This window comes from Balearica regulorum, chromosome 3 (assembly GCF_011004875.1).
Source record: "Balearica regulorum gibbericeps isolate bBalReg1 chromosome 3, bBalReg1.pri, whole genome shotgun sequence".
In the NCBI taxonomy this organism is placed as follows: domain Eukaryota; kingdom Metazoa; phylum Chordata; class Aves; order Gruiformes; family Gruidae; genus Balearica; species Balearica regulorum.
In genome coordinates, this window is record NC_046186.1 from 117,904,155 (window position 1) to 117,927,708 (window position 23,554).

The 23,554-nt window shown below is 37.5% G+C and overlaps 1 protein-coding gene across 9 annotated transcripts in view; it reads left to right on the plus strand.

The window, feature by feature from the left end:
- KIF16B (kinesin family member 16B) overlaps positions 1-23,554 on the plus strand; it is a 141,955-nt gene that overhangs the window by 13,672 nt on the left and 104,729 nt on the right. For all 9 annotated transcript variants that reach the window (XM_075749727.1, XM_075749728.1, XM_075749732.1 and 6 more), the window contains exons 2-11: positions 3,011-3,080; positions 4,105-4,218; positions 8,584-8,700; positions 12,622-12,719; positions 13,218-13,327; positions 13,950-14,092; positions 15,433-15,601; positions 15,785-15,916; positions 18,740-18,915; positions 20,819-20,884. In XM_075749727.1, coding sequence (XP_075605842.1) covers positions 3,011-3,080; positions 4,105-4,218; positions 8,584-8,700; positions 12,622-12,719; positions 13,218-13,327; positions 13,950-14,092; positions 15,433-15,601; positions 15,785-15,916; positions 18,740-18,915; positions 20,819-20,884 — 1,195 coding nt within the window. The remainder of the gene's footprint in view (positions 1-3,010; positions 3,081-4,104; positions 4,219-8,583; positions 8,701-12,621; positions 12,720-13,217; positions 13,328-13,949; positions 14,093-15,432; positions 15,602-15,784; positions 15,917-18,739; positions 18,916-20,818; positions 20,885-23,554) is intronic.

Consider the following 23,554-nt stretch of genomic DNA (forward strand, 5'->3'; position numbering starts at 1 on the left):
TTGTTTATATTAAAGTGCCAGTATTATTTGAGGTAGTTTTTTCTGATTTTTTTTTTCCCCCTTTTTTCCCCCCCCTCTTTCCCCTCTCTTCCTTGCCATTAGTTGCTAGATGACTGGCTGAATTTAGCAATAGTTGAGGGTTAATAACAGCACTGGCCCGGTGTATTTCCTGCTGCCTGTGTCAAGAAACTTGCCTGCTTGATCACTTTGTAGTTTGGTTATGTGCCAGGGGATCACGAGTTACAAGTTTACTTCCCTTGTGATCCGGGAACTCCACGTGGTGTATGAAACAGCAGTGAGCACAGCCTGCAGGCTGGCCCTAAACACTGCTGTGTGAGCAACTAGGGCTTGGGGGGAAACAGGCTTTCTGAAATCATCAAAGCGTTAATTGTGAACTAGTTTTGGCAGCCGGCCCCTATACATTGCTTTGCGATGAGGGGGATGGAATTTGCGGGGGCAGAGTCTTTGGTTAGTGGCTGGGACTTGTCTCTGGGCTGAGGTAGGGCTAGTGGTTCCTGCGGATGCTGGAGGAGCAGCTGGTTGCAGTAGGGTTCTCCCAGCCCTGAAGGTTTGCAGAAGGGTACCCAACACTGCAATACAGCTGTTTATGGCCTGAACCTTTCATTAAGGTGGAATTTGCAATCAAAACTTTTTGAAAGGGACTCAGCCCCTGCTGAACTGCATTAAATGTGTGCCTGGAAATAACTGGCATCATGCAGGCAATTGTTTTTATGGGATCCTCTCAAACTCCTTATGTGTACAATAAATTATACTTGGCTGTCTCATATTAAAATGAAGCTTTAGCATTTGATTCCTGTTAAGTCTTTTCACTTGTCTTAGGTTGGCTTATTGATTCTGATCATAGTATTTCTGTTCCAGGTTGTATTCTCCCTAACCCTTCCCCTACAAAAATGCAAAACTCGATTTATGATTTTCTTTTTTTTTATTGGCTAGTGCTTTACAAAGCCTTTTTTTTTTTGCTTTGAAATCCTCATTTTTTAATAATGTTTAGTAATGCTATTATCAATGTAATCACAAAAATTAATGACTGCAGGCTTCTCAGAATTTTGTGTAGTTCATATATGGGTGTCAGGCTTGAAACATTTTGTATCAGTTTTCCATCATTTAGGAGCTTTAGGTTTTGTAATATGGGGAGCTGGCTAGGTCTGGGAAAGAAAGCACTGACATATTTTATTATTTCCCCTTGTACACCTCAAGCATGAAGAAATCCAGGCAAAAAAAGCAGTAATTCTGGCCCAAACTTCTTCCTGCCTAGAGTCCTTCCAGACTTCCTAGAGGAAGCAGGTTACAAATTATATTTGAAACAAATTTTCATAGTAAGATAGACCATTTAATTGGGCCACATTACTTATTACACCTTTGGTGAGCAAATAGTTACAGACACATAGAGACTGTTGAGGAAGCAGGATGAGTGGTAGCCATCCACAGGCTACATTACTGTGATGCCAAAATCTGTTTCCTACTAAAGAATACCACTGGAAACCACTTCTCCATTTCCCTGTTTATTATCTGTAGCTGTGTTTTAGTATTTCAGTCTCTTAAGTGTAGACCTCGTAAAAGCTACTCAGGATGACATGGAAATGACTAAGAGGCATCTCTTAAGGCATGTCTCTGACGTCTTTCTATGGTAGATCTAAATTCAGTTGTATAATTAATGCTGTAATTATTACAATTATATATTTTATTAGCTTAGAAAATAACTTAATGTGTTGATATTTAAATAAGCACTTTTATTTGCCTTATCTTTATTCATTAATGTAGATTTAAAATGAGCTTTGCTTTTCTTTAGAATGCCTATTTGAAAACTGAACGTGGCTAGAGGGTAGCTGCACAGTTAGCTCAGGAACATAGAGTTGGGTGACCCAGTGCACTACGAGGAAGAAAAGGTCACGCTTAAGTCTTGAACTTGGGTCTCTTGTTGCTGGGAAGAATTTTCTCTTTTTTTCATTTTTTGGTTGGTACAAGCAGATATCCAGTAATCGCTGAGATAACGTGCGTTATCGTGAAGCAGCCCTCTGCTTTCCTTTGTGGCAGTCAGGCACACCGGTTTGTCAGGTGACTTAGCAGATGGTTTTGGAACAGGCGTGTCTGTTAGCATTTGGGGAGCGAGGTTTTGTATGGTGTATATAGCAGTCTTTCTCTTCTGGCTCTTTTTTTCATGTGTGTGTTTTTAATAACACAGGAGATGTTATGCTCTAGGTTGTCATTCAAGAGCAGCCTGTGTTACTCTTATGTCTATAACGAAATCCCATCTCCAGCAAGCAGATTGAGACATGCGGGTTTTGGACACTAAGCTAAGGATTTTTTATGATAACTTTGAAAACAGTCAGAAACAACTGATGGGAAAAGGATACGGGTGCATGAAAACACTACTGCAGTACTGGACTTCTTTCCTTCCTGGAATCGTGCTCTGGGAAGCAACACACCTGTGTAATGCTCCCTTAGTAGCAGAGCCTCTCTCCTGCACTGCCATGATGTGTAACAGCTCCAAAACCTATGTTGGATATGTCATTTCTAAGAGAGTTTTAAAATCTGGGGTTTTGTGGTTTAAATATTTAGTCCCTGTTACTTAAGCCATATGGGTAAACGGGGTCTACTGGTACTAGCGTGGTGGTAAGAGGCTGGGGCTTATCTTGTCGCGTTCTGTTTCGCAGTTCCTTAGAACCATGTACTTGACTTCACTGGGCTTTGGATCAGGGTACTTCAAATTAGGAATAAACCGCTTAAGTGACTTGCAGAGTCAAACTTCTGAAGTAGGTTTCCCCGAGCTGCAGTTCTGTTGCTAGATGAAGGGATTTGGAGGCAAGCCTAAGTACTTCAAGTATATCCCATAGCAATAAATAAACATTGGTCACCACATTTAAAAAATGAAATAGAAATGAATTCCCTTGATAAATGACTGTGGCAAGCAACCTATTGAGTGGAAATATGACTGTGGATTATTATGATATGTTTTATTTAATTTACTCCAGTCTTGTTTTTCTTTCAGGGAGAAAGACCTTAATGCAAAGTTTATTATTTCAATGGAAAAAAATAAAACGACAATCACGAACTTAAAGGTGAGTAAACACAATTTAAAAAAGGAAGCCCTGTCTGGATAGCTGCCAAAATATGACTGGACAAAACAGTGGTGCTCACTGCACCATGGAGAACAGCCCTAAGTTTTTAAAATACAGTGTTGAAGTAATCCTTTGGGGAAACAGGTTAAACTGTTAACTTGCTGCAGCATGGTTTTCTGAAAACCACTCTGTAGACTGTATCTCATAGGTGTTTCTAAGGTTTATGGCTCTGGTCATCACTTAGCTGGAAGATGAAAGCCAACAATAGAAGAGAGGTACATGCCTGGTAGCTATTAAACCTTTGCTTCATCTGTAGAAGTAGCCTTCAGGAATCCCCGTGAAAATGAAGTAAAGACAAAGTACCCATCAGTTGCTATAATATTTTCATGGTATATTTTAATATTTCTCTCAGCAAGAGAAATCATGCACAGCAGATAGGTTTTTGCAAGATAGTTTCCAATGACAAATGCCTGTAAAGGAATTTCAGTGTGTAGTTTGTTTAGACTGATTCAGACAGCAGTGAATATTGCTGAAGTATAGTGCTTACTGTCATGTCTTGAGCATGATGATAGCCTGAGGTGGCAGGTATGTAACACCATTTTAATTATGACTCCACACTGAAATGCTGTTCACAGTTCAAAGGTCTCTCTGGCTCCTGTTAATTATATGTGTAGGATAATCCCTTATTATAGTCTGAATTTCATATACAGGACTAATTTAAATGAACGTAAGTATTGCAACAAAAATGTACTGTGGTGGTAGGAACAGCAAGGTAAAATCCAAATAATTCCTGCTGTGCTGTCTTGTAATGTGACTATCCTTGCTGAACAGTATATCTGTTGCTAATTTTTTCACTGTTGTTGGAATAATAGGCTAATCTGTCATTATAAATTTCTGAATGTGTGTAGCCTTATGTTAAATTTGCATTCTGATTATTTATTGTAAAATGTTTTTAATTACTTTGTCAGGATGTATTTACCAGCTCTCTTTCTAAAATTTTTTTTTTTTTTTTTTTCTTAAATAGGTACCAGAGGGTGGTACTGGAGACACAGGACGAGAAAGAACTAAGACATTTACCTATGATTTTTCCTATTTCTCAGCAGACAGTAAAAGTCCCAGCTTTGTTTGTCAAGAAATGGTAGGATTTCTGAATGTTAATAATTGATTTTTCTTTTCCCTTTTCTCTGGCTTGAAAGCATTCTTTGAAACTTCTTTCCATTGTAAGTGCTTCTTGTGTAATTTAGAAATTCCCAAGATACCTGAGAATTTGAATTTTGTTTTGTTTTTTTTTTTTAAACTTATCTAACATTGTTAAGTGCTGTGTTTTCTAATACAGTAGGCTAAATGCCTTCTTTCTAGTTCTCTTGTCTGATTTGTAAGGTCAAGTTAGAAAACTTCTTGGAGCATTAAAATTTGTTTTTGAAAAGCTTTTTTGAAAAAAAATCACTTTTGAGAAGCAAGCGTATGTCTTTAATTCACTTAGAAACATTCTTCTCTTCTAGTTGAAGTGTTATGGTTTTTTTTTGTTGGTTTTTTTTGTTGGTTTTTTTTTGAAAAGTCTTGGTACACATTGAAGAAGATTCTTCTTTCTCCTCTCTTGAGTATTCAGCTTAGGAAAGGACAAAACCACCTTTCTTCCTGCACACTCAGAAAATCAAATTCAGAGCTATAGGCATTATTTAGATGAACAGATAGGCCCTCCCTGACCTCACATTTCATGTGAATGTCGAACCTTTTTTGCTATTCCACATTCTCAAATAAATTTACTAAGTAAAATTCAAGTGCTTTGTGATTGTGATCTTCTCTTTTGGTTTTGTGGAACTTGGGATGCTGTAAGCTCAATCTTTCCCCTTAAAATAGCACAAGGGTTTGCTGAATATACTGTAAGCCAGTTGGATACATACCTTTTTGGTATGTAATCATCTATTCGGTAACCCCCAAATCAGGGATATTGGTAAGGCTAATCCTAAAAAGCCTCACAATTAAAACTCATAAGAAGAAACAGTAAGTTGAAGCCAATTTTAAATATTTATGAGAAGGACAAGCTTTGCCATTATATATAATGACTATAATTGTTTGATAGGGAATTTATACTTGAAATTTCTATCTAAGCATCAGTCTAAGCGGTAGGCCCTCTTTTTTTCTGAAAGCTTCTTTCTTCATTTCACTGAGTTATTAGTCAGTTTTTAGTCCAAACATTTGATCATGTTTATTCTTTAAACTTTCTGGATTGTTATTTCTTGATGATGTTCTTTTAAGTAACACTGTTTTTTGCTATATTCTCTGAAATATCGAGAAGTATACATTTATTTGGGTGTCGATGTAGAAATACCCTAATTACTTCAGCACTGTGTCAAATTCAAGCAGTAGTGTATTTGAGCGCAATGATTGGAACCCAAGTTTCTAGCGGGTTTTTTTAAGCAGGTGGTTCAGGCCATATGACTTTACTAGAACTTCAAGCAAATGCTTTAAGTTGAGCATGCAGAGAGCTAGTTATTTATTTTAATTCAAGCAGCTTTGATCACGTATTTTTCTGCTCTGATGCTAACTGAAACTCGAGATTTTTAGTTGTGGTTCTGCAGACACAACAAATAATTGCCTTATTTTTGCTTGTAGAAATTGATTAGGGCCTCAGTTTAATATTACTTAGTTTCATGAAAATGCATATAATTCCCAGTGATAACTGATTACCATATTCTCAGTTCTTCTTAATAGAGATGAGTACATCTCCATAAAACCGTATTAATGATGTGTCAATGCATATGTGGAAAAGTCTGCATTATGTACTATAAAAGTAGTTACAGAAATTCTTCTTAAGCACCAATTGTGTCTTAGGTTCATGGATATTTAATTCTTGGATCCTGTAGGTAGCTGTTTCTTTACCTTTTGATACTTCCGGAAAGCTATGTTAGACAAGACCTCATTGGAAGAATCCCAGGAAGAAGGTCCATTGTGGTGTTAGACTGTTACTGTTACAATGCAGGTTTTCTCCAGAATCTGAATGTACTGTGAAATAATGAAGTTAATTGTTGTTAAAACAACCATTTGCAAAGGCAACTTGAATAGTATAAATGGATATTCAAGCTGTATCCTCTGTTGATGTCCAATTTCCTTATGTAAGTGATAAATTAAGTTTTCCTTATAATAAGTTTTTCCTTATTGGTACCATTTTGCCTCAGTTTGAACGGATCAGGTTGAGACAAGACTGGTATAACTTGCCCGCATCAGGAGCTTACAGACAAAATTAAAATGCCCATGTAGGGATTGGTGCAGCAGCCTCGAGCAGTGGGTTTTTTCAAGCTGTGAGCTTTATGGTTCATAGTAATAGGATGCTAACAATAAATCCTAAACGTGGCTTAGGTGTCCATGTTCAGTATTCTGCTATTACAGCGTGTCCGCTGCGTCCTTCATCCTTATTAGCAAGAATGCTAACTTTTCGTGCTCAGCTATAAAAATATCATTGTCCCTGTGTCAAGTGTTGTTTTAATCACAATGTGTGCAGCACATTGAAAACAAAAGGAGTTTTCAAATCATGGGAGTGCAATTTCTAAACAAATGCTGTGCAAGCTATTGTTTTGCTTGTGTTATTCATTTCATATTTAATTGGAAGAATTTGTGGTTAAGCTCTTATCAAGTTGCTGCAGAATTTCCAGTTTACTGCACCAGTGACATAGGAAAAGGGCGTGTGTCTTTCACATTCATCTTGCTGTGGAATAAAATTGATCTTGATTGTCTGTAATGCGGTTGCCTAGCATGCTTTGTTCATGATTGTTATATTTTTCCTTTTTGAAAGGCAGAAAAATAATAAATGGAAGTGTGTTTAATTCTATGCGCCCCATTAATATGCCTTGTAGATGCAAAATATGCTTTAATATTAAAAAATTAGAGTGGGAGTGGCAATTTACCATCCAGCTACTTAGCTTGCATTCATAGAAGAGAAACAAATAGAATTTTGATGTGTTTACTGCCCTTTTGTGATAAACCAGTGTCCTAGTCATTTGCTTCTGACAAAAGTCCCATCGCAACGATGCTTTTTCTTCTAACCTATGTGTTAAGCCTCTGTGTTCAGACAACGCTGACTGTAACTGTCTATGTACTACCTCAGATCACTTTGTAAGACATACTCAAATTTTTAAAAGGGAAAATTCAGTCAGAACAGTAGTGCATAAAGACTTGGTCCAGATGGTAGGGTAAAAACTTGGACATAGGGAAAGGGAAAAGAGGGGAAAAAATAAAGGAGCAGTTACTCAGGAGGGAGAAATCAACTAAGATGCTCCTTTTCAAGTGACAAGTGAAAGGGAAATTTTGCTTTGCCTGATCTTTATACTCTTCCTCTTTGAGAGGTATAACAGATTACAGCATTGTAACTCCTTTGCTCAAGGGAAGGTCAAGTTAAGTATTCCATAGGCGTGCTTGCCAACTGACAATTAATGATTAAAGAAACTACCCAACACTCCTCTGAGGGAGGAGTAGCATGATTATACTGTGTGTGTGCTATTCGCTATTAATAATGACTTGTACACCTTGCTTAATTTAAACCGCACATACTGCGGACAAGTAGCCAAATTATGTGAAACATCTATGAGGTTTTTGAAAATCATGTGTGGATCGGGAGACCCAGATTAATATTTTTATTGAGAGACATGTTGCACCAAGTGTTGCTCATTGCTCAGTGGGCCAGTGCAGGTATGGATGGAAATGAGGGGTAATGATAATGAAAGGTCAGGGATCTGGGAGGGATGCTGGAGCCAGCATTGCAGAGGAACGTGGTGAAGGCATCTGGTGAGAGCCAAAGTTATTAGGTGAGAACAGTCTCCCATTTTACGGGGTGCGGAGGACGGATCGTTATGAGTTTGTAAATGTTGAGGGCAAAAGAGAAGGGGCTAGCTGATGAAAGAGGGTCACTTACCATATAGAAAACATGTTTCCATATTTGCCAGCCTAAAACGTAATGGTATGTAAAAGCCAGTTAGGGAGGAAATAGGGAGAAAATAATGGGCTGTTTTCTTACTCTTGGTTAAAGCGAAAAAACAAAGCCAGCCAACCAAAACCCTCCAAAAACACAAACCAAGAAACTGAGAGGATCACTGAAACATTTGATTTTGAGGAGGGGCTGGATGTTTGCACAACATGGAGAGTAGGCAAAGGTACAAAAAGTGAGTATATACTAACAATAAGGAAAAGTGAATGAAGTATCTCAGATCAGCTGAAAGAAATTGGAGCTATCGAAGGGAGGGAGTGGTTTTTGTACTTCTACATGTCAAGTAGATCTCTGACAGAAAAAGAAGTAGAAAATACACTGTTGCAGTGCCGTAAATGAAATACGGTAGTAAAATTTAGTATTTTCTTTGAAGTACTAATTTCCTGTCCTGTAGTAAGCATCATTGATTGATGCCAAAAGCTTATATCGTGGTAGTATATTGTTTAGTATTTGCCTTGCTGGACTGATGACAACTTTTTTCCCCAAGCCTCTGTTGTCTTAAAAAACTTTCTTTGTTTTTAGGTTTTCAAAAATCTTGGTACAGACGTGCTTAAATCTGCTTTTGAAGGTTATAATGCTTGTGTGTTTGCATATGGACAGACTGGGTCTGGGAAGTCCTATACCATGATGGGAGATGCGGTATGTTGTGTTTTGCAAATTTGTGTTTTTATTCTGTAGCAATGCATTGACATTATGCTATTGCAAGAACATGTTTTTGTGGAATTATTATTGCTGATCCTGTCTCTATGCTACTGACCCTCCATTAATCGTACCTTCTAGTAGTAATCAGAGGTTTTAGAAGCTGTTTCTTTTATAGATAGGTATTTACAGTTGGAAGAAGTGTCTTTGAGTGATAGTCTGTTATGCTGGACAAAAAGCAATAATTTTTGTTCAATAACAAACCCAATAATCTCAAATGTTACCACTGATTTTCTGTGCTCAGCAGAAAGAACCCACTAAACTGTTGGGAGTGGGCTGACTGATGAAGTCTGTTTGCAAGACAACCTCTACAGGTTTCCTTCTGCTTTACGCCTTGGGGAAAAAAAATACAGCATGTCTTCTCCCAGCAAAATTGAAAATGGGGAGTATTGCCACTTGTACTCCCTTAGGTAGATCGTTCTTTTGAAATGTGGTAAGATTGGCCACATTGCACCTCCTTTAGCTTAGGAGAGTAAATTAGCTGTAAATCTTTTTCTTTCAGTTGTCACAGAATAAGTAGCTTTATATTTAACTTCAGTATGGTAAGCAGAATAGACTTTTGTAACCAGAAAAGATCTTATGACCTAGATGTGGATTTCTATTTCAGAAATTTATAAAAGTGACATTTTTATGAGACTGCCTCACTATATGTAATGACCGTAATCATCAAGACATTTTGCAAATGAATAGGTGCTGAAGTTTGTTTGACACTATTCAATAATAAAGGTCTAATCTTCTTGCCATGATACATAAATACTTTAATCTGGCTTTGTACAGAGCATGTATAAAATATACTCGGCCGCCAAGTTAAATGCTTGAAAATTGATGGCCCTGTCAGAGAGACTACAGTGCTATAAGAAAACTTGAATTGGAAATAAATTTTCTTTTTTCCTTACTTCTCCTTAAAAAGTATGAATTCTTTTCTCATTTTGCTTTCAATATCTGCTGTTCTTGGCTCTGGAAGGCTTCTTCTGCAATACTGTGTGCAGCAATCATTTCAAGAAATATGTGGACCAGTTAGAATAAAGTCTTGAGCAGAGATACTGAAATGATCAGAGATCTATAAAACATGATCTATCAGGAAAGTCAGAGTTGCATATGCAGAGAAAGGAAGAGTGTGGAGGAACAAAAGTCTTTCAAGATGTGAAAGGCTGCTCAGAAAGGGAGGGAATAATTTATTCCCTATGTCCAAGGTAGATGGGTAAAAAACAGCGCATTTAATTTGCAATAAGGAGTTTTCTGGTTAGATAGCACGGAAGGAAAACAGACTTCTAATGAGAAAATTCAGCTCTGGAGTGAACTGCCTATTTTGATCCTACAGATTTTCATGACTGGAAACTCTGTAACCCAGAAAAAAGCCCTGTCAAAGCTGTAGTTGATCCTGCCTCGGAGCTGTAGGGAGTGAAGAGGGAGGAAATATTTAAATGTAGTTTCTAGTAAAGAGTGTACATTCTGTAAGATGTATATTTTACTGATGAAATATGCTGGGAACTGCGTGTTCTTCCTTTCTCATCACTATATTGCTATGGTTGAAGTTACTCAATTAGAGCTAATATTTCCCATTTTAAGACTCTCTGTGCAGTTGCTAAATTATGTCAGACACTAATGACTTGCCTAAAACTTTGTGATGGATCTTTCATGTTTTTTTCTTTAAGCTTTAATTAAAACTGTTCAGGTGTTTCCAAGCATGAGATGAAAGAAAAGTCTTATTCCTCTTCCTGTGTTTAAAAAAAAAAAAAGGAAAAAAAAAGTAATAAAAGTATAGGGGAAGTTCCAACACCGAACCCTGAAACTTTATCTGGAGTAGAGATTGATACATATTGGGAAAGATTGCTCCTTTGTTACCAAAGGCAACTGACTCAAAAAAAAAAAACCAAAAAAACGCACCCTATTAAGCTGCAAGTGTCTCCTTTTATCTAGGGGTTGTTTTGTTTTGTTTTTAAACCAAGGTGCAGTCAGGTGAAGGGCTAGGTATGATTGAAGGAGAGAATAGATTATTATTATTTCAAAGAATGAAGCCTGGTTTGAGAAGGACAGAGAGGCTGTGATTAAGAGGAGGAGGAAGCTGGAAGAGGGCAAAATGGAAGGACAGAGTATGATTTTAAAAAAAGAGACTGGATATGAATCAGGAATTATATCTCGGCAAAGGAAGAAGGAAGAGGAGCTCAGAGGTGGCACCTGGAAGAAGACTGCTGGGACAGAGAATGCAGTGGGAAGCTGAAGAATGAGGACAGAGTGGACGAGCACAGGAGCAGACTGGAGTGGGCTTGGGCAAAAAGGGTCAGATTTTATGTAGGGGAAGAGAAATCTTTGCCTGTGGAGCACTTGCCCTGCCATAGTCTGGTGCAGGGTAGTCCACTGTCTTTGTGTTTTCCTGTTGTCAGGTATCTGTAGAATCCCACCAAGCAAACTCACTTGGGTGCCTGGAGTGCCTGGGCTATACTCACGTTCGATTTTCAGTCTGGTTTGTCCTAAGTTGCCTCCTGCTTAATTACAAGCCCCTAACTCTAAGCAAGAACATTTCTTGCCTCAGCGGTGCGTAGAATTAGAATTAGTCCATTGCATCAAATCTCTTACGCATTTTTGGAGTGGAGGCAAATTGTAGCTGACAGCCTGTTTTGTAAGCTACTTCAGAGTTTGCAGCTCTGAGCCCAAAGCCCATCTGTATGTATGTGTCCTCTCCCTGTATTCCTGGGAGGCACGTTCACTCAGCTCTGAAGGAGTGTTGGCTGCTGTCTGCCTGAAGTGGTGGGGAGGAGGTGTGCTCAGCAGGTAGCTGGTCATCTACCTAACCAGGCTCGGTGGGAATGGGGCAGCTGGGAGCAAGCAGCCCCTTGTCAGCTGAGGCCAGAGCTGCATGGCACTCTCCTGCTCCTCTCTGCTGCTGGGTAACACCCTGGCTTCGACTCACTGCCTCGCTGGAAAGGGTTCTCCCTGGAGCAATGGGAAGAGAAGAGCTGCATGCTCTTGATATCTCTTGATATCTCAGTGGTGGTAGCTGCTGCCTCACAGTCTGCCATGTGTTTGACATCAGTGGTGAAGCAGCAGCCTCACACGGATGAGGCTCAATTCTCAAGTGCCAGCTTAACTGAGAAGATGACATCGTGCTGCTGCTGGCTGCTGTGTTAGCTGAAGTGACGAGGACCCCGTAATGGATAGTTGCAGCCCTGCTAGCAAACCGTGTACTCTGTTGGGATCTGTGAGAAGGAATATGTTTTTCCAGTTTGCTTTATTAAAACACAGAGCACTTTATGCATAAAAACTCTTGAACTGTGGAGTTGAGCATTCAGAAGTTAAATATCAAATTTAATTTGGCTGCATTGTGGGACACAGTGAATGTAGTTTTAATTTTGTTATTGCTTGCTAATTTATCCAGAGGATGAGCTGCATCTTTCAAGACAGGAAGAACTATGAGCTGGGGATTGGGGGTTTGAATGAGAGTGGCTCATGGATGTATTTATATAGCTCTTGCCCCATTCTCTACAGATGTTATCAAGTTCATAGTGAAATGATATAGAAGTTGTTAGAAAAGATAGTGTTGACGTAAGGCAGTTCATATTTGCTCTGAGGAGCCAGTTTCTGCCTTAAGCAGTTGAGATTATTCGAACTAAATGAGAGGGGCAAAATATATCCCAGTAGCAAAGAATTGGAGCTAGTACATACGTTCCAACACACAGGAGGATTACAGTGGCAAGGTGACTGCAGCTAAATAAAGGGCAAGGAAGTATTTGCTGAAAAGTGTTGATTTTTCCCCCCTTTTTCTGGATGTTGGAGCTTTCAACTGGTGATCTTGGGTTTTATTTTCAAAATATATTGTGCATGCATATTTAGCCTTGGAAATAAGAATTGTTGTTATTGCAGGGTGATGCAGGTTTAATACCTCGAATTTGTGAAGGATTATTCAGCAAAATAAGTGAAAAAACAAAGCGCAATGAGGCATCCTTTCGAACAGAAGTCAGGTAGGTCTGCTGGTTATCAAACTTGTTTCAGTTACAACCACCCTGTTTCACTTCATCTCTGAGAAAAGTGTGTGTTTTTCAGACAGCTTGCCATGCTTGGTCTCAGTCCTATAATTGATTATTATTTTTTTTTGTTGGCAGTTGTAGTCAAAATGCACAATTCTTCCAACTTCAGTCCAACAGCTGTGCATTTTGCTTTATTTAAATAGAAGTGAAAATGCCTTTTGCTACTGGACAGCGTCTTCCTTATTTTTGCCCTTTATTTCAGGCCAACACTAGGAGACCCTGATCTTGCGAATGTCTGCGTCCTTTTTACTTGCTTCTTGCTTTTTTTGGCTTTTTGCCTCATGATAGAAGTATGCTGTAGTCATTATTATCTTAGGTCAACTTTGGATCCATTTGCTTCTCCATCTTGCTTTCAAACACAGTGTGAACATGGCTTTCCTTTTTTTAAAGACTTTTGAATCAGTCATTGATTTTCTAATCTTATTCTTTCAGTTATTTGGAAATTTATAACGAACGTGTGAGAGATCTTCTCAGACGGAAGTCATCAAAAACTAATAATTTACGAATACGAGAACATCCAAAAGAAGGGCCTTACGTTGAGGGTAAAAACACTTCCAGTGTTTTGCACTGGATATTTTATTACCTTCTAAAATGTCATGTCTAATTGCATAGGGCATTTTTATCTTTTAAAATATAAATGATGATGGATACAGTGCTTTCCTTTGATAGAAAAGCATTAAAGAAGAATAGCCTCTTGTTTTGTATCCCCACTCGCTTTCCTAATTCTGAGTTTATTATACATATACAGGTTTTATTTGTAAATTTATAACACATTTTTAAATAACGTTAACAGATGCAATTGATTTTAAGAATTTGTTGACCATAATTTAGAAGTCCTTAATGTTTAGATGGAAAGAACCTATTGGGATCCAATTGTCTTAATCTGTCCTCTGCCACGGAAGGCTCATATCTCTTGAGGGATTATGCTTATGTTATGGCACTAAATACTTTGGTAAAATTGCATGTTTTCTTCTTATTTTACTGTAAATGTGTAAGTTCTCCATTGTTCATATGAGGCCTCATTCCTTTCCTTAAGCGATAAACAAGTATGACAATAAACACTAATTGCAGCAATACTTCGCAGTAGTGAGGGTAATTTGAATCTTTTTGTAAAGAAAATCAAGTGCATGTATGAGCATACTGTAATGCTCTGCTTTTCTTTAGATTTGTCTAAACATTTAGTGCAAAATTACGCTGATGTAGAGGAACTTATGGAAGCAGGAAATATAAATAGAACGACGGCTGCAACTGGAATGAATGATGTCAGTAGCAGGTCGCATGCCATTTTCACGATCAACTTCACTCAGGTAACAAAACAAAACCCTTGTCTTACTACGTGTTTACATTCAATAATTCCTGTGATAATTAAATAATGAGGTTGTCAAATAAGCAAGTATGGGTAGATAATGACTATGTTGTTGTCTTGTGATAGGGAAAGTTAAGAGTGCGAAACTATGTTTTGAGAATTATAAGTATGTTTATCAGTGATTACAATAATTAAAATTTACAGTGTAATGTAATGAATTAAAATGATATTTAATAGATTTTGAGGATATAATTATTGGGAGTTCAGGCTGAATAACAGTGACCAGTGCCGGTGTGCTTCAAGATGCTGCTGTGACAGGGGGAGTGGGTGAGGAGCACATTGTGTGACTTCAGCCAGAGCTGAACATGGGCTACCTTATACGCTCTGATGTTTTCCAAGGTGTACAAAACACCCTGTCTCCATGGCCCCAGTGGTAGACTATAGAAATGTTTTTCTGAGTGTTTTCTTGCTGACTCATCATCTGTTACTATTGGAAACCTATTTATATTCCTTGATTTACTGAGGGAATAATAGAGAGATTTAACAGAGCATAGAGATCTCTTTGTTTATACATAGTAAACTCTTTTTCAACTGACTCCTGCTCTTCGTCGTCGTTTTTGGGGGGGCTTTTTAGACACTCCATGGATAACCTGCTAGAAGAAGAAAAGGCAGCAGAGAGGTGGTTTGCTTTCCTGACAGAACTTTGCATGCCTCCTCCCAAAAACACACACACACACACGCAAAATCCCATGCACCAGCTGTTCACTACTGATGGACTGCTCATTGCAAGGCTTTCAGAAGAGGGTGAGAGGCAGGCAGCAGGTTTTGCTCTACTGTTTTACTGTAAAAGTAAAAAGAAGTTTGAAACAGGGCAATCTGACACAGGAATTAAAATAAAAATTGGAAGGAAACCTCGGTTAAAATTGTGGAATAAAATTGTGTTTGCTACTTAATTGAACTTGGAAGCACAGGGAAAAATTGAGTGTAAATATGTCTGGGTATGCGATAACTTTAAATGTTGAAAACTTAATAAAACAAATGCAGCACATGTTCACTGTGCATCATGTAAATACCAATTCACATTAGTCAGTGCATCTGCATAAATGGCTAGAAATTTGCAAGTGCTACAATTTAAAGAAGTGCCTGCATGGGAGTTATGCAGCAGTTCATGATCAAATGCCTTTCTGTGGCACCACTACTACACCTGTCTTCTGAAGCTCTGCTATTGTAAACAAGTTAAATTCAATCATGACATGAAAAAGACCACTGAATTGGATTCAGTAAAATTTCAGAATTTTGTAGCCTAACACACTTTTCTTTGTATTTTTTTTTTCCCTGTAGGCTAAATTTGATTCTGAAATGCCTTGTGAGACTGTTAGCAAGATTCATTTGGTAGATCTTGCTGGAAGTGAGAGAGCAGATGCCACTGGTGCCACAGGGGTTAGATTAAAGGAAGGAGGGAATATTAACAAATCTCTTGTTACTCTGGGAAATGTCATTTCTGCCTTAGGTAAGTCTCTGGGTTTTGTGCTTGTCTTTTTTTTTTTTTTTTTAAACATTAAATACCTTTCTGTTTGTTTATTTACACTTCTGCTCATTTTTACTTACACAAATAGTGGCTTAACACTTACTGTTTTTGAAAATGAATGAAAATACGTAACTGCTATTTTTGTTTTCTACCTTCACATCACAGCTGATTTATCTCAGGATGCAACAAATCCTCTTTCAAAGAAGAAACAAGTGTTTGTGCCTTACAGGGACTCTGTGTTGACTTGGCTGTTAAAAGATAGCCTAGGAGGAAACTCTAAAACTATAATGATTGCCAGTAAGTGTTTTTAAATTACTTTTTTGCATCCTTAACAGTTCATGCTTAATAGGAGTGGCTGTAAATAGTTAGATTCCAGATGCTTTGTTAAGGCAGAACATTGTTTACACGTATTAATGATTTCTTTCTTTCTGAGTTTTCTAGTAACGCTGTGCCTCTACCTACACTCTGCAGAACATCTCTTCCAACAGTAGAAATATATGGGGTCTCATTGTGTATATGGGGACAGTCTAGTTGTTTAGTGATGTCATGAACGATAGCAGGAATTAGACAGCTTCATTTTCTTATGCAGTTCATCTGTTTGGGTGCACATATTGCTGGCTGAGTATTTGGTCACAAATATTAACAAAGGCATCCGGATTGTGTATGTACAGTCGTTAGACTTTTGTTTGCATAAGTAAGGATCATCCAAATGTATGTGCCTAGTTGCTTGCATTTGCTCTGACATCTACCTCACTGCTGTGGTTCTTTCACACATGTGCAGTGTAAGGTTAGCTAATCTGCCTAGTTTAACTGCAAGTAATAGTTTCTGTTTATTCTTGAGGTTCATTTGTATTCCAGGCAGCTCTGTTACTCATGGTAAATACTCAAACCTGGACCTAGATAATGTATTTTACTTCTCTCCACTTACGCCTTTGATCCTCAGTAACAAAAATATTCCAGCTTTGTGCATCTAGTCAATACTGATGTGTGAATCAGTTTGCGTTTCCAAAACTGTGTTGTTTTTGTTGCATTAGTAGCAGAAACAACCTGGTCTCTTTTGACATTCAGTGGGTAAGACTGTCATTTTTATTTAACCTACTTTTTGAACACACACAGCGTTTTAAGTGTTTGTCTAAATTTAATTATTTATGATCAGTCATCTTGCAAACTTTTCTTACAGCTTCCTTTTTACCCATAGGAAGCTCTGTAAGGATCACTTGGTTTAAAAGCCTACCTATGGCATATGTACTGCAATTTTTTCAACAAATTGGAATGGGAATTCCATTCCCAAAAAACTCCAAGTGAAGCCGGGAGGATGTTTAAGGGGAAGGGAGGATTTTGGATGTTGGAGATGTAAGGTGTGAAGAGAAGAGCAGCTCTGAAACTTTTCTCGCTCTTTCCTGCTCAAATGAAATGCAGTCTAACTGATGCAGTCCTCTCTTGGGAATGGTGGGAGAGCAGAATTGAAGGAGTAAAATGCATTGGATCAAGTTCTAGTTCTTCAGTTGCTTTGCTATAGTCAAATTCTCTGGATAGCAGTTCCTTTGTTGAATGATGTTGGGGGTGTTTTTGGAATCCATGCCACTTTCTTTCCTCAGGCTCGTCATAGTACCAAAAGAGGCTGTTGGACCAGACTCTGCTTTGTTTTTCTGGCTGTTTAAGTAACACTGTGCTGGCATTTTTTTCTCGATGCTTTCTTTTGGTTACATGGTTGAATAACTTGGGGTTTTTTTGGTTTTTTTTTGACAGAGAGATTGGGAAGAGAAGTTTTAGAAACACAGTGAGCTTTCAGTGCCTGTACTAATGATTACAGTGCACAGCTGCTTTTTCAGCTGCTTCCTCATCTACTAACAATGCTTCTGCTTGGCAGAGCCCTGATGGTTGATCTTTTCTCCCACAGTAACTTGACTGGTAATGTGGCTGAACTGCCTAACAGAGCCTGACAAGCTGTCCAGATATGTTTGGCCTGCCTTTTCTATAACTAAACACAAAAAAAGCAGGAAGATCATCTCAAACTGTAGGAAAGGCGCTTATAAAAATACATCCAATTCTGATTTGTCACATTTCTATAACGTATTGTAACATGCTTCCAGAAAGAGAATAATTTGAGTAGTGGAGAGGAGACAGTAGATAAAGTAGGGAAGTGATAGCGTGAGCTAGGGGAAGTATATTCTGTTGCCAAGTGCATTTCCCCTAATTCAGGGCGTCTCTACCACAAAAAGAATATTTATTACTGGTGAGAGAATGAGGAAGGGCATAATATTTTGGTTACTTGATTATTTTTACAGGTGTTTTCATTGTCTGATTCTCCGAGTCTCTCATTCAGTGTGATTATTAAGATTTCTGGTCCCTCATAATTTCTGCATGGTGTTCTCTACTGTGTTTTTGCTCATCTATTTGGATGCAGTAATTATCTTTTTAATTGGGAACATCTTGTATATAGTTAGGAAAATTAAGTGAAGGATAGCATTAGCACATTCATTTAAACTCTATTTTTCCTGGTTAAGTTGCCTATAAAAATAATACTGGTTTCTTTTGATGCATCAGATAGGTAACAGTTCTGCATACTGCCAGATGCCTGCAGCTCAGCAGAACAGTTAGGCTTGTAAATTATAGAAGCTCTTCTCTTGTTTTGGTTTTCATGCCTGCTTTTGCTTGAATGCCGTCTAATTTCCCTTCAAAACTTGGGCTAGACCTACTGTGTTTTTACCTGAAATGACTTTTCTATTTAATGATTACATTCATACTTACAAAATACCATTTTTCCCCGCCGTTCTTGTAAAAAATTGCAAGAAAGCCTGTAGTCATATAGGACGTTTATGCTCATCAGAGAGATGTAAATGTTAAATAGATTGACAACAAGATTTCTTTACAAGACTTGATTGTTGAACCTGATTATCCTAACACACTATTCTAATACAATGTTTATTTAAGCAAAGTTACAGTGATATGAAAGCCGTGGAGCTAGGTGAAGAATTGGAACAAATTGTAGCCATACTGGTTAATGGTGTATTTCTGTCTCTCCATCCGCATTGTTTATCTGACTTTTAAAATATAAACTAACTTTACTAAATGAAACATATGGTGCTGGATAAACTGTTTCTGATTTCATCTCCTTAGCTATTTCACCTGCTGATGTCAATTATGGAGAAACTTTAAGTACACTTCGCTATGCAAATAGAGCCAAAAACATCATCAACAAGCCTACTATTAATGAAGATCCTAACGTCAAACTGATCCGTGAACTGAGAGCTGAAATAGCCCGATTAAAAGCCCTGCTTGCTCAGGGGAATCAGGTTAGCTTTACTTGAAATTTATGTGTAATTTTCCTTGAGTTATAACATCTATTTCTAGAATGTAATGAGATAATTATCTTTCATTATATTGATTTGAGTAAACAAGCTCTATGAGGCTATGAATGAATATTATTTTCCTGATTGAATCAGTTTCCATATGGCCAGTAGATTACCCCTTTTAACATAAGGGGGGAAAAATTGTCATCCCAAAGCTTTTAGCTTTCTGTTAATATAATCAGAGCTTGATTGCAGTGTGCTGTGGAACAGGTAGTCACCACAGCATAAGGAGACTGAGCAGCAGCATATTTCCTGGGTCTAGCCTGATGGACTGGAGAGGTATTTTATCTAGTATTTTAAAAGAAGTAGAAGGTTTAAAGTATTTAAAATGCATAAATAGAAAACTGTAGGAGTACGGATAGGTTTGACCAATACATTTTATTTGTGTTTGGCTGCACAGTACGTTAGAAATCACGTGACATGCTAAACATGTAAAAATGTTTTCAGCGGTGGCGTAAGAAAACGTGTCACGCTGTACTTCCCTTTTGTGAGATTTTCTTTCTTGTTCTTCTGTCAGTTTTAGCTGCTATAAACATTTGCTGCGCAAGCTCAGTTAGGCTTAATTTCTCCTGTGTTTCCAGGATGGTGAAACCAAACTAACAATAAACTCAGGCCAGTTGTCTCTTCTAAATAATGTCACCCGGGACTGCTGGATTTCATACTTGAGCAAATAAGATTTGGAAGTATCTGAAATGATACTTCAGATTTATTTCTAGAACTATCTAATTTTATTTTAGATGGGCTATGCAATGTGAAATGTCAATTCGGCATAGACTTTTTTTTAATAGAAGGCTAGTACTTCAGCTGGATTTCACGCTATAAAACATTTGCTGAAAAAGGGGATGGGACCACAGTTGGAAGCAGTAATAGATATTGCATATGATTGAAGCGGAGAGCTTTGCTTTGTTACAAGCAATTAGAAAACGCTTTATGGGGTTGAATTACTCTATTATACTTGTGTTTCTTCCGTATGCTTTAGGAGGGGAAAATTAATTTATTTTCGAAATGCGGTTTGATTTAGAGTTAGCAAAGTAGATGTAACTTGGACCCCTTTGAAGATCTAATGCTTTGACCTAGTTCCAAGCTGTAAAACAGTGGATATCACAAAGTAAATCTGGTTCGGTTGTAGGATGTGATAGATGGCTGTGTGGGAGACAATAAAGAACTTGCTTAAGTTAATTGAATTTGTGATGGTTGGTAAAACAGCAGGTGGTGTTATGTATGCACTGTAGAACATAAATCTCTGTATAATTTCTTTTGTGGTTTTCTTTTATATTGCCAGAATATCGTATTGCAAATGCTTCTGTAGATCACTGAAGATACTGGTTACCAAAATGTAGTGCTGGATTCAGTGTAGAAGGTCACATAACAACGAGTATTGCTTGTGTGTGTGTGTTGTATAGTACTTTTCTAAGGCCAGTTGCCTGAATATATATTTATTAAAGATAAGCAATATACGTATCTATTATAGCAAAATGGTTAGCTGTTGATGCATAATAAGTTTTCATGCTTAACAGAAACGTAAAGATAGATGTATCGGGATTTACCCATTCTGAACTTGTGTCTGGTTTCAGTGTCTGCATGTGTGTGACCACGTGCGTACATGGTGAACGAAAATAGTACTCTCAAACTGGTGATTTGTATTCGAAATACTTGCTTTGACAAGATTTAGATTACTCTGATTACAGTATTTCAAGGTAAAATGATGTATATTGGAGTTTGAAATACTTCATCCTAAACAATCAAAAAAGTTGAACGATTGTGGTTCTTTCATTTGATTCTGCCAGAAATTGTTACTTGCTTCCTTCTTTTTTAACTTGACTATGTTTACTGTTTACAATTTTAGATTGCGCTCTTGGATTCTCCAACAGCGTTAAGTATGGAAGAAAAGCTTCAGCAGAATGAAGCAAGGGTGAGTTATAATTTCATGAAACAGTCTTTAAACCAAAAAAAAGGAAAGGATGGGGTCTGGATGCAAGATCGTTGGTAATTTTCAGGTGGTTTTTTGATACACAACTAAATTTTCTCCCACCAAACAGCATTGTCTTGGTGCTTTAAAAAAAAAACCCCCAAATCCCCCAAAAAACCCCCAAGCAAAAAAAACCAAACCCAACATTATAATGAAGAACAAAGTATATCTTTGATATTTATATTACAGTTCTAATTAATGTTTGTTCCCAGGCCATCTTGCCTTACTAAAAAAGTATGTTTGTAAACAGAATAGAGAGGGAAAAATCTCTAAATCAGAGCAATCAGTAACCAGTAATCACAGGAACAAAACATTCAATGTGCAGAAAATACAGTAAAAGATTTATATGGAAAATGGTCGACTCTTAACTTGTGGGGTAGATTTCCAGAAAATTTCAGTCTTTAAATCTGCTATGTTCAAATATGTTCAGTACCTAGTTAGCTGTCTCTTTTTGGGGAGGGTCTAAGACCTAGGTGTACTTCATAACGTACCTCACGTCAAGTTCTTTTAATAATCCAGCCCAGTGTAAAGACTGGAAAAAATTCCCAGGCAGTTTAGATATGCTCGTAGGGTCCAAAAGAATATAGATATAATGGCACTCTGACTTCTCTAATTTGCAGTCTTTCATTCTTTATTCTATGTTAATTCTTTTTTTTGTATACTTGCCTTTTTTTAAAGCTACTGCAAACTGTTGTAAAAAATAGTATTACTCAGACTTTGGAAGAGGAGAGAGGAAAGTATTTGGAATCATTCAGTTACATGGCAGCAAATATTTAGTTCTGAATATTGTCAACAAGATGCCAATCAAATGTAGATATGATGCCTTTAAAAACCAGAGGCTTCTCAGCTGGTTTAAACTGTAAGGTTTACACTGGTGCTGCTTAGAGCTTTACAATTAGAGAATGAATGTATTGCTTGGAGAATCCTGTTTTGACCGAAGTAATTGGTACAGTGTCTGTCTGCACTTTTGAGGATTCCCATTGGTAATACTGAATACTTCATGGCAAAAATGGAAGAAATATGTGTATTGGAACGAACCATAGCTGCAAAGTAGACTCCAGGCTTCTGCATAAGCCAAGTTTGTGTTAGGAATGCATTTTACAACTCTGTAGTAGATGCAGGACTCATTATTGTGTTGTATTCAGTAATTAAAGTAGGAGCTGCATAACTGCAGTATGAGCCTTCAGTTGCAAATTAATTTTATTTTTTTTATTCATACTAGGTTTTTAAAAGGTTTTAGCTGAATCAAAGATGAATGAGAATATCGTTAGTATGTGTAGTATGCTTTTAGTGTTGTGCGCAAACATAAAGCTTTTATTTAAGAGTAGCTGAGTAATATAAACAGCTGACTGTATGCTAATTAGAGTATGTTATTCATGCTCTGACAGTAATCACTGCTTGTCCTGCTCACAAGTGTTGGCCCCTCTGTGTGGGGAGTATATCGAGCATATTTTAATATATTTTGTCAGCCTCATTAGAAGGTTATGTGATTACTATTCATGATAATTACAATAGACATAATTACTAAAAATTCTTAGTAGATATTGCAGTGGTTATAGCTTTTTTATAATTGAATGAGTGCAATAATTAATTTGTTTATACAGATCTAAAGACTTTATCATCATACTTAAATTATCTGAGAAATATATGGTAGCTTTCTTTAATGAGTTGATTTGTCTTTATATAAGAACAATGTTACATGATTTCTGAGGAATGGAAATTATTCTGGTATGGTGAATAGAATTATGATGGACCTCCTTCATGTTTTTCTTTAATCTTTTCAATTATTTTTTGTTTTAATATTCTGATTAGCAGCACTAGGACTGATATGATGCATTGAAAGATGTATTTACTTTTCTCTGTTGAAATCTTGAGATACAGGTAGGGATGAGAGAAGCTTCTTTAGCTGCAAATTAATCAATGGGAACTAATCTGCAAAGACAGCTAGGATGGGAGGCTGTAGGTAGCAAATGTGGGGATGTTTGGAGGACCTGCATTGATAGCCTTTATTTTTTTTTCTGCAGTGGTTTTATATGTAAAGTAATACAGAGATATAGCTCGTTTTTTGGTTTGTATTGATTTTGATTTTTTCCCTCCAGATTTCTGCAGTTGAAGTTAATTCAAATAACAGGAGATTGTGTATGGTTTTTAAAAGTCTATGACTTAATTCTTGCATAGAAATCTGGTGATTTTGAAAAATGAAAATGTGTGTGTGTATATGTGTGTATACGTGCATATTTTTTTTTCTGTCTAATGTGATTATGTGCCAAGTGAGCCAGAGCTTTGAGTTGCAGCTGCTTGAAGCATCCTCTATGCAGTGCTTTCTAAAAAGTCCGAAAGGCTCTGAAATGAAGAGAGCCTTTTAACTTTCATACTTTCCATACCAGTAACTTAGGAGATGGACAACTGGATGCATAGGAAAGGCACGACAAAACCTAAGCGTTCATACCCAGCGCTCTCCCTGTCTGTAATGCCTTTGGAAGCAGCTGCCTACTCCTGTGCTGATTTCAACCAAGTGTGTGATTTCTTAGTTGCAGCAAACTTTGCTCTGATTCTCTCCTGAAGGCTGCCTGTCCCGAAGGCTGCTTCTTCCTCTGCACTCCATTCTCTGGA